Source organism: Physeter macrocephalus, chromosome 2, assembly GCF_002837175.3.
Source record: "Physeter macrocephalus isolate SW-GA chromosome 2, ASM283717v5, whole genome shotgun sequence".
NCBI lineage: Eukaryota > Metazoa > Chordata > Mammalia > Artiodactyla > Physeteridae > Physeter > Physeter macrocephalus.
The window spans coordinates 71,644,763-71,656,265 of NC_041215.1; the positions used below are offsets into that span (position 1 = coordinate 71,644,763).

Consider the following 11,503-nt stretch of genomic DNA (forward strand, 5'->3'; position numbering starts at 1 on the left):
TCATCCTCACTGGTAGATGAAAGCAAATGATATATTCTAAAGTGAATTTTGGATAAACTATCAATTAAAAATAAAGTCCAAACACAAACTACCTATTTATCTATCTTTGAGTTAAAATTACATGGAAACAAATGACTAAATATAAGCTTGTATTTTTAATACATAAAGTCTTATAAGCCAACATAAAAGTATAAGTAAAAATTATGAAAAACTCCATACTATAGTATTTCTTTTTTAGGAAAAAACTTTATAATTTTGTCTTATAAGCATTTTGGGGAGGGAGTTTTGGGATTTTAAAAAAAATTTTCCAATATTTATTTGCCACGTGACTAATTAATATAGTATTAATATAGAATTATAAAAAGGTTTTGAAGATTTAAAATATGACACTTTAAGGCTTCCCTGGTGGCACAGTGGTTGGGAGTCCGCCTGCCGATGTGGGGGACGCGGGTTCGTGCCCCGGTCCGGGAGGACCCCACATGCCGCGGAGCGGCTGGGCCCGTGAGCCATGGCCGCTGAGCCTGCGCGTCCGGAGCCTGTGCTCCGCAATGGGAGAGGCCACAACAGTGAGAGGCCCGCGTACCACAAAAAAAAAAAAAAAGTATGACACTTTACAAAAATTCACACTAATAAAGTGTTATCTCTTTAATCTCACAAGGCTTTCCCTCAGTTTAAGCAAGGATTTATTTGCTTAACTGATAAGTACTAATATCAAGTGCCATGTTATATCATCAATGCAAGTGATAATAAAATTTCACAGTATGATTTCATAAACCCCATTTATTTTGAAACAATTAGCATGCTCAACTTATGTTTAAAAGTTGTTTCACATGTCATTTAAAGTAGTGAAATTCAAATAACTTGCCAAAGTGATTACAGATTCCCAGTCAAACCATTTGAAAAATTTGGCATATAGAAATGTGCTTAAATTATCAGTCACAAGACCATCTGGCTTCGGGAGAAACTGGATCTATATTTCTAATGAGCATGTAAAAGATTAGCAGTTCTTCAGAAAATGTGTTCCTTGATGATATAAGTTAAATTTAAAGTATGAGAGTATTAAATCTTCACAGTTCTAGGTACACATTCCTGTCCAAAAAAAAAGGTTCTTTGTGTGCATAGCTATTTTGCACTTACATATTGATTAACATTATTGAATATTACTGCAGTTTCTCAAAGCTATATTGGAGAAAAGGCTTATCCTGAGCTCCCTTTGTCATGTCAAAGAATAAAAATCATGCTTCTTGATTTGTGATGGGGATTGCTTTTCAATCAAGACCTCTCCCCAAATCAGTAAAGGGCCATATTGCGTTTTAACCTATTAGCATAAAAAAGGAACTATACTATGCCCTGTCAGAACAACTAGACTATTTTACATTCATTTGTTTCTTCACACGTTCATTTAAAATGATGAGCAATTTAACCTTGAACCACACAGATTAGAATAGAGCAACAGAAATCTAATCTACACAGCTTCAATATTGAGGAACTCATAGTTGGAGCAGGTATTCATGATCATAAACCTAGAAAAATATGAAGGAAGCAATAGACCTAAGTCTACTAAAGTACTTTTCTTCAGGTTCACTTATAAATTTAATTCTCTTATAACTAGAAAGCAAAATATGTAAGCACTGTTTGCTTACAGTTTGTCTATCTTGCACTTTTAACAAATCTACAGATTGTTTGAAAGTGCTGAAATTCATTTTAGCTATTTCTGTTCAAACAGCGCATTTGAACACTACCTCAAAGATAACAAGATGGTTAACTAAGAACAAAGAGCACAGTAGAATGGGGGGCTGGGGGGGATTTTAATCAAAATACTGTATATTTGAGATAAACATGTAAACAAAGTGACAATGAAAAGCAATGTTGGCCTCTCAGAAGAGAAAGGGAGAAAACTCTATAAATACAAGAGCTTATTCAACAAAACTCCAGAGAAAGAATCACAGTTGAACTAGTAATTAAAACAATACTGTCTCTTAAAAGAAAGGTTACAAAACACAGGACATTCTGAAATGTAGTTATAGCACTAAAAGTAGCCACAAAGTCTATGACTTAGCTCATAAACTATCATAGCTCCAAAATCTTGGCACAGTTGTTAATATTTCTATTCTATAGCAATACACAGAAGAACAGAAACAACTCCTCCACCTCCCACATTTCCCATAAAATCCACCCCGTATTTCCTCCTTAATGGATGAGAAAACTAAAGCATTTAAGAATAAAGGATTTCCTTGTGGTTCTATAGAGGTCAGATCTAGAATTCCGTTTTCTAATTTCTAAGATGATAATTTTTCACATCTGCAATGCCTCACTAAACATTGATATAGAAATCTAGCCTCAATAACAATAAGCAAAAAATAATTAAGACAGGTTAAATAAATGGTATTTGCCGATTCTTTGCCTCCAAGTGGCTAAAGAACAAGCAACTTCCTTAACTAACGCCCCTCCCCTGAAAACCCTCCTGATAAACATGAAACAATGAATATTCTTCAACATACTCAGGAGGTCGAGTGTCTGGTCCAAGATCTCGGTGTAAAGAAATCCTGTCACTTGCAAAGGCGTTAAAACAGTGTTTTGCTTCTCCACGTTCTTTCTCCTTCTGCTCTTCAATACTTAAATTGGTTGTCTTGAATGCTTTGCCAGAAGCGCCAGGCGCATTAGAATCCTGAGGCGGGCGGTCAAGAACGGGTTTCAGTTCTGCTGCTGTGTAATATCCTTGCAAGCAGGGTCTCTCACCAGCATCAATGTTTTGCCTGACTGGTGCTCCTATTTGCATTTTTGGCATTGCATCTTTAATATTGTTTACAGCTTCTAGCATTAAATCAAACATCTTGTTTTTGTTTTTCACGTTTCTTTCCATCCTTGATTCCTCTTTGGAATATTGAACACTTACTTCTCTTTGCATTAAAATCAAAAATATTATAAAGAAAAAAACTACTGCACCAAGCTTCCAGAACTTTTTATGGTAATGTCTTTTAAGATGTAGTTTTACTAGTCGTTTTAGGTGAGCCATTCTGACATTAAAAGCTCGTCACTCGACAAGTAACAGTTACAGTTTCCTCTGTTACATATATTTTTTATCATAGATTTGCTGGCAAGAAGGTTTCCTTAAATTGCAATACCTATAAACAGAAATGACAGGTTAGTAGCTATTCATCCTATAGGCATGGTTCACTTCATTCACTCAGCCAACAACTGAACATAAGCTATAAACAATGTACTCTTATGGTTAATAACAATACAAAGATATCTTGCCCTCAAGAAGATTACACTTTTGGAAGAACACAGTTGCTATCATTAACTATAATCTATTGGGGTTATAAAATATTAGAGACTTCTCTCCAGTAAAAAATACATTGTTAACTCTGCCTAATATCTGCCATATAATATGCATAAATGAGTTTTATAAATATATTTTGAGTTTTAAAAAGAATCTTAGCTCTGGGGCTTCCCTGGAGGTGCAGTGGGTGGGAATCTGCCTGCCAATGCAGGGGACACGGGTCCGATCCCTGGCCCAGGAAGATTCCCACATGCCGCGGAGCAACTAAGCCCGTGTGCCACGACTACTGAGCCTGCGCTCTAGAGCCCCTGCTCTGCAACAAGAGAAGCCACGACAATGAGAAGCCCGCGCACCACTCTCTGCAACTAGAGAAAGCCCGCGCACAGAACAAAGACACAACACAGCCAAAATAAAAATAAAAACAAATAAATAAATAAATAATTTTAAAAAAAAAATCTTAGCTCAATAACCAAGGGGCTAAAGAACTTCATTAAGCTGATTGTAAAGAAAGGGGTAATCCATAAGAAAGCAAAGGTACACTGACAGGTACTGTCAGGCATACATCTCAAACTGTGGCTTTTAAGAAGTTCACCATCAACCTATGAACTTCAACTAAATCAATTAAGATGATAAAGCAGCTTCATCACCAAGTAAACTGGCATTCTCCCAAATTTGCTCACCTGATAGCACTTGTTGAATTTAACAGAATCAATAAAGACTGGAAAATTAAGATAATGTGTTGTTATATAACAGCTATTTTCAGTAGCTCACACAAATACAAAAAAAAAATAAGAAATAGACAAAAAAATGGCAGTGAGCATCACTTGGAAGTGTCTCTAAAGAGGCAACAGAGATCATTAAGTTTTAAAAGCAGTATCTGATGCGACAAAATGCTGCTTGCAGTTGATCCTAAGAACAGAGCAGCATGTTTACCAAACCCTAGTATGGGCCATCAGGAGCAAAAGAAATGAAAAGTAAAAGAGGACATTGACTACTGCCTGAATCACAGTGAAGATGGACTGTCTTCATGATGCCTAAAAAAATGTAATGTGAAGGGTTCAGTACATGATTACATACCATGCACCCTTATAGTCAGTCAAGTAATTAGCAGAGACAAAAGGGCAAGGAAAATGCCTTTGCTCCCTAACCCTAAACACATTTTAAGGAAAATGCCCTTTATAGGAGTAAAAATTAACACTTTATTTAACTTCTTTTCCAAAGTTATCACTAAATTTAAAATAAAAAAACCAAGTTCTGAGATGGATTCTCTGGTCTTCAGCAAAAAATTTGAAGCTGAATAAACAAAATAGGCAGAACTTGAAAACTTAGTTCTACATACTATTTCTAACTGGACTGCTCCATATGTATTCAGGACAGACTGGACACTTTGGTTCCAACAGAGACCTCATTTATGATGTTTTGCCCATAAAAATGAGATTCCAATATTTCTGAGCTTTGGTTGCTTCAAGAGCCTCATGTAAGGATTAAAATGACCTCTTAAGATTTTAACATCATTTTAAGATATATTGTAAGGAGTTTCAGACCACACAATTGTGGTTATATCATTTCCTACGTGTCAAATGTTGTGCTAGGCTATGGCTATGAAGGTACCTTAAAGGTAAGCTTCAAGGAGCAGAGGTCAGTATGAACGATGGCACTTAAACAGGCAACCACAAAGCAGCGTGATATGATGGAGACTAACGAAAGCACATGGAGGATACGGAGAAATGTTAGGGAAAATTTCCCAGCAATGACACCATTGAGCAGAATCTTGACAGATAAGCAATTTTTAGGCTGGTGGACAAGACAGAGGAGAGAGAAGAAATGGTAGATGCAAAGGCATACGGCAAGAAAAGATGTGGTCAATCCTTGGGTACAGCAGAAGTGGAGGGCACAGGCAGGAAGGGGCAGGAGGTGAGGCTGGAAGGTCAGTTAAAGACCAGCTCACACAGTGAATGTGGAATCTACCAATTTTGTCCTGAATGAATAGAATGGAAAGTACTGAATGATTTTAAGGAAGGATCGTAATAATATTTATGTTTTAGAAAAATCACAGGTTCCTCGGCGCCAGTACAGGTAATGTATACCAAAGAGTTAAGGGGAGCAGGAAGGATGGAGAGAGCTGACTCAAGAGAGTCCAAGAAATGAGATCGAATGGGACTTGGTGAGAGAAAGAGAAGAATGGGAGGTGGATGGGTAGAGTGATGACATTGACAAAGGCAGGGAATATAGGAAGAAAGATTTGGGATGGGATGTTCAGTTTTGGTCATGACAAATTTGAGGTGCTGGTAGGGTTTCCAAGGTGAGTTCCCATGAGCAAAAAGATACATAGGACTGAAAATTAGGGAAAAGCTCTGTGCTAAAGATGAACTTTGACAGTCTTGGGGTACAAAAGAGTTCACCTACAGTATATAAAGTAAAGAAGGCCAGAGAAATAGCTACAATTAAGGGTTAGGGGAGGGAAAAAGAGAAACTGGAAAGAAAGAGCAAAAGGAATGAGAAAACAAAACAAAGGAGAATCAAGGGAGAATAGATTGTCAGATAATGTATCCATGTCAAGTGGATACAATCTACATCTTACCCTTGAGAGATGTTAATTGTTTGACAGTGGTTGATCTTTAAAAGTAAACTTCACGAGACCTGGTCCAATGGGCTTTAGTGCAAACCAGAAATGAACTTTGGCAGAGAATCCAATAGGCTAGGTGTAGTCATGCTCCCAAGATACTAGGGCTTAGGATTCAGGACACTTTCAGACTAATGGGGCAACAATGATCTAAGAGGTTCCAGGGAGATAAGGATGGCCAAATTGAATTTTCATAGGATAATGGTTCCCCAACCTATGAAATACAACGTGATCACCTTTCTCTCTTCTAATGGCCTCATTAGTTCCACCCTTCTTTCTAATTCCCCATCCTACCCACAAATATGATTTCTGGCATAAAATATTCATGCTTGACAACAGATAAATAGATATAAATTAACTTATGTTCATCCTCCTTTCTGTCTCTGAGACAACCAACAAAAATTCCCTTCTCCAGTGCTATTTAGTGATACTAAATTTCTTCAGTAGCCAGGATAAGCTAGATTAGGAATTTGAAAAGGAATGAGGTGGTCTCCTTAGAATGTTTTAACACAACATAGAACAGGAAAGAGTCCCGGGAAAGTATAGAGTAGAAGGAGATGACAGAACGAGATCTTTCTCTTTTTAAAAAAAAAATTTATTTATTTATTTATTTATTTATTTATCTATTGGCTGCATTGGGTCTTCATTGCTGCGTGAGGGCTTTCTCTAGTTGCAGCAAGGTGGGACTACTCTTCGTTGCGGTGTGTGGGCTTCTCATTGCGGTGGCTTCTCTTTGTTGCAGAGCACATTCTCTAGGGCACGCGGGCTTCAGTAGTTGTGGCTCGTGGGCTCTAGAGCGCAGGCTCAGTAGCTGTGGCTCACGGGCTTAGTTGCTCTGCAGCTTGTGGGATCTTCCTGGACCAGGGATCGAACCCATGTTCCCTGCATTGGCAGGCAGATTCTTAACCACTGCGCCACCAGGGAAGCCCCAGAATGAGATCCTTCTACAGTAGTGATGGGTTTTCCAAAACATTTTATGCCAGAAATCATATCTGTGGGTAGGATGGGGAATTGGAAAGAAGGATTGAATTAATGAGGCTGGTGGAAGAGAGTTCTTTTTTAAGGATGCATTATAAACTAGAGGAGTTCATCAATAAGGTAATAATCCTATACTGTGTGCATGTTTATCTATTTAAGGGAGTCACTCAGTTAGGTTTTAGTATAGGTTATCTCTAATGAGAGAGTCAAGACAAGCTCATAAAGGACATGAATAGTATCTCCCTTACTCATGGTTGTTTTTTTTGGCACTTACCACAATGTTGGTGACGTAATGGGTACCCAGTAAACGTTCGTTGACTAGAAAAGGGATGAAAGAAGACCAAGATTTCATTTACTATCAGAAATAACAGAAATAGTTAACTTTTGTTAAATGTTGATTAGGTCCCTGATACTTTAACACTTACTACATAAGTTCTCTTTTAGTCTTTACAACAATCTTGCAAAGTTTGTTATTCCCATTTTACTGACAAACATTGAGAGCCAAATAGATTGAGTGGCTTGGCCAAGGTCATTCAGTTTAAGTGGAAGACCAGCATTTCCCCAACTGTATTCCAACTCAGGTCTGATGTAAAATCCTGAGATTTTCACTGAGGTTGTCTGAAGTAAGGTCTTTATAAAGGAGTCAAGAATCGATGCTATAAATGTAAGGAAGTAAGGGGAAAACCTAGGAGAAAAAAACTACAGATAGCCTCACATCACCTCAAGTGAGGTTTTCTGGACAAATGAGTTAAAAAAAAAAAACTATTTTCAGAGCATGTTTTTGGAAATAAAGATCGAGGAGGATGAGACTGTAGATTTTGACAATGGCGGGTTAAGAAAGTGAGACTGCTTAGTGGTAGAGTCTACTAAAGTAGGAACATGATGCTTTGCTTTTTTCAGATTATTTCTAAGGGAATAATTTTCTTTTATTGATTGCTGATCAGTTGAAGATTCCAACATAGATCCCCCAGGGACTGTGTATGACTTTTCTTTGCTGCTAATGTACAATATCAGCCTTCCATTAATAATAAATTACACTCAACATTAAGCATCTCCATCAGTGGTCTTCAACTCTGGATACACATGAACAGAAAGCTCTTTAAAACTGCAGTGCCTTAGGCCCCATCTCTACAGAATTTTATTTTATTTGTTTTTATTATGTATTTATTCATTTATTTTTGACAATCGTGGCTTTTATTGAGAGGAAGGAACTCCAGCTGTTTGGATCACTATGTATTATTAAAAAGAGACTTTTAAAAACTTTTTTTATAGCTTTACTGAAGTGTACATGATGCACAAGTTGTACATATTTAAAGTATATAATTATTTTTGTTGTTCTAGGGATGGGGCTTAGGCCCCGCTTTTGTTATTTTCAACTCTCCATATAATTCTAAAGGGTGGCAAGGGTTAAGCATCACTGGTTCAGGTAACAGGACTTTGGGCAAAATTCGCACCTGATAAGAAAAGGACTGCATCTGGATCTAGAGACTGTCATACAGAGTGAAGTAAGTCAGAAAGAGAAAAACAAATATCGTATATTAACGCATGTATGTGGAACCTAGAAAGGTGCTACGGATGAACCGGTTTGCAGGGCAGAAATTGAGACACAGATGTAGGAAACAAACGTATGGACACCAAGGGGGGAAAGTGGCGGGGTGGTGGGGTGGTGGTGTGATGAATTGGGCAATTGGGATTGACATGTATACACTGATGTGTATAAAATGGATGACTAATAAGAACCTGCTGTATAAAAAAATAAATAAAATTAAATTAAAAATTAAAAAAAGGGACTGCATCTGCCCAAAGGCAACCACATTATTAATTTCTAATACTCCAAAGACAGGTTTTCAAAATAAACGCTTGATGTAAATTAAGCAAGTTATTTTGACATGGAGGGATAAGATAAAAAATCCAAAGCAAGAATGACCCAAGGATTCCTGAAAAGTCTAAGGGATTAACTGCTGATATAAATGAGGCATTGAGGTTATATTCCAAATTATGATGTTGTAAAATCATTTTTAAAATATTTTATTCCCATCATAAACATGGAAAAACTGAGACTCGGAACAATAAAAGACATAATCCGAATTAATTAATTAATGAGATAATCCTAATTAATTAACTAGGATTCTTTATTTCTATTACTGGGAATAATACCATGTTCCTAGACCACACTACTTGCCAAACTTGAAGACCAATATAAAAACAGCAGAAAGAGAAAAACAAATACCGCATGCTAACACATATACATGAATCTAAAAAAAAATGGTCATGAAGAACCTAGGGGCAGGACGGGAATAAAGATGCAGACCTACTAGAGAATGGACTGAGGATACGGGGAGGGTGAAGGGTAAGCTGTGACAAAGTGAGAGAGTGGCATGGACATATATACACTACCAAATGTAAAATAGATAGCTAGTGGGAAGCAGCCGCATAGCACAGGGAGATCAGCTCAGTGCTTTGTGACCACCTAGAGGGGTGGGATAGGGAGGGTGGGAGTACTCCAATAAAGATGTTAAAAAAAAAAAGAAGAAAAAAAAAACAGCCAGTGAAACAAAGCAAATCCCTCCAAAACCAACTTCTAATTGGATTATTAAGTTTGAGAATTTAAAAACTCAGCACAATAGCAAGCTCAGGATACTTGCACATTAGAAATGTTGTATGTGCACATTAGAAATGATTAGCAGACAAAGGGTTTGTTCTTCTTGTACTCTTTCTAAAATCTTTAAACACGCCTATCCAAAATGGTCAACTGCTAATTATAAAAGATCACATTTGCAGAAGAAGAGAAGGGAACACCATGAAATAGTTTTTTAAAACTAGAAAAAAAAAATTAAAATTCGGAGATTTTCTAAATTCCAAATCCCTATAAATGTCTAAAGTTAGAAAAAAATTAAAATTCAGAGAACTTCTGGTCTTAAAAAATATTAATCTATATCTTAGTATATATGTAGACATTACAAAAAGGCATTAATAATAAATAAAGATATCCACAAAATGATACTTTGAAAGGTTAAAACAATATGCACAATTCTAACAGTCTGTGAGACTGGGTTAAAATCAATGAATTGTTCTCAGTAATAAAAATATGCTTCCATCTGAACAGAAAAAAACCAAAATCTCGTAAATTAAAATAATATAACTACAAAACTGTGCTTCCAGGTATCTGGACCATGGCTTCTTAAACTATGATGTGGCAATAAATCATCTGGGGATATTGTTTAAATGAAGATTCAGGTGGGAAAACATCAAGATAAGATCCATCATCCATCATTATAGTCATGATTGTCCCTCCACATGAAAAAGCACACACTGCAAGATTAGGTGTTAGTTTAATTTTAAAATTCCACCTAAAAAAATCTTCTAAAGCAGTGAAACGTAGAACTTCATAACTGCACATGAGAGTAACATTTAATAAAATAAGCGGACAGTGGTTCTTTCCATTTCTTGTTTCTGTGTTTGTGACAATAAACCTTTACAACTCCAGGGATTTAAGGTCTGGTTCCAGTTGAATTTAATTGGCACAAAGCCTAATTGTTATGTGAAACTTGCTTACAACTTGAGTTAAAGCATGCTTGCTGTAAAGACTTAAGAATAACTATACAAAGCAAGAAATTACACCCTCAAATCACAGTGTAGATTGTAGACTAACAAAAGTACACTACTGTGAATTAATACTCATTGGATCTTTCCTATGTATTATCATCTGGATTTTCTAACTGAATTTAAAAACAAAACAAAACAAAACTTGCCTTGATAATAAACCCTTAAGTGCTTGGGCAGAAATTTTAAGTGCCCCTCATCTGCTGGTGAAAATGTTAGGGAATGAAGGAGTGGTAGGAATTCATTTCTGTTTGTATTTATTGGTGGGATCAAATTTCATGGTGCTTTGCTACGGTGGTTTGTTAGTTTTGATTATGTTTTAGTCCATGTTCACATCCTCGCCAACAATTCTGAGAGGAAGTAACTTCCGGATGTATGACAACTGACAGACACTGATGCAAAGTAAACCACATTGAGAAAGCCCCATGCAGCGGACATACCTCAAAGATCCCAGCTAAAGATCAAGCAAAGCTGCTCTGGGTGGCTGGAAAATGCCACCAGCAGCCAACTAAATGTATGAAATTGTCATAAAGTAGGAAGACTTCTGAACCTAGGTATCTTCAGGTTATGAGACAAAAATCCTAGTGACAGATATGACTTCCAGCAACTGTAAGGCACAGATTAATAAGGAAAAGGGCATGGTCTGACATCCAACTTCTCAGCCACACTTGGTCAGATAAATATCTCCATTAACTTTGTCTTAGGTGAAAGGTTGTAGACAGGATCTTGATTTGTGGACCAGCCAATCTATCTTTACAGTTTGGAACAAACAAGTAATTACAGAGCTACACTTACCCATGGGGGTAACAGGGTAGGTGGGGAGGGAGGCTCACATAATATCTCCTGCCACATCTGCGCCTATGAATGAATTTCACATAGCATATAAGAGATATACTAGGGCTTCCCTGGTGGCGCAGTGGTTGCGCGTCCGCCTGCCGATGCAGGGGAACCGGGTTCGCGCCCCGGTCTGGGGGGATCCCACATGCCGCGGAGCGGCTGGCCCCGTGAGCCATGGC

The 11,503-nt window shown here is 37.3% G+C and overlaps 1 protein-coding gene across 4 annotated transcripts in view; it reads right to left on the bottom strand.

The window, feature by feature from the left end:
* The window catches only part of GALNT3 (polypeptide N-acetylgalactosaminyltransferase 3), a 47,301-nt gene that overhangs the window by 18,848 nt on the left and 16,950 nt on the right, over positions 1–11,503 (bottom strand). For 2 of the 4 annotated variants that reach the window (XM_055088258.1, XM_055088242.1), the window contains exons 2-3: positions 7,159–7,202; positions 2,502–3,125 (exon numbers count right to left, since the gene is read on the bottom strand). In XM_055088258.1, coding sequence (XP_054944233.1) covers positions 2,502–3,016 — 515 coding nt within the window. In that variant the 5' untranslated portion in view covers positions 3,017–3,125; positions 7,159–7,202. Of the gene's footprint in view, positions 1–2,501; positions 3,126–7,158; positions 7,203–11,282; positions 11,341–11,503 lie in introns of those variants that run through there. The other 2 variants (XM_055088255.1, XM_024122397.2) reach the window with 2 other exon arrangements.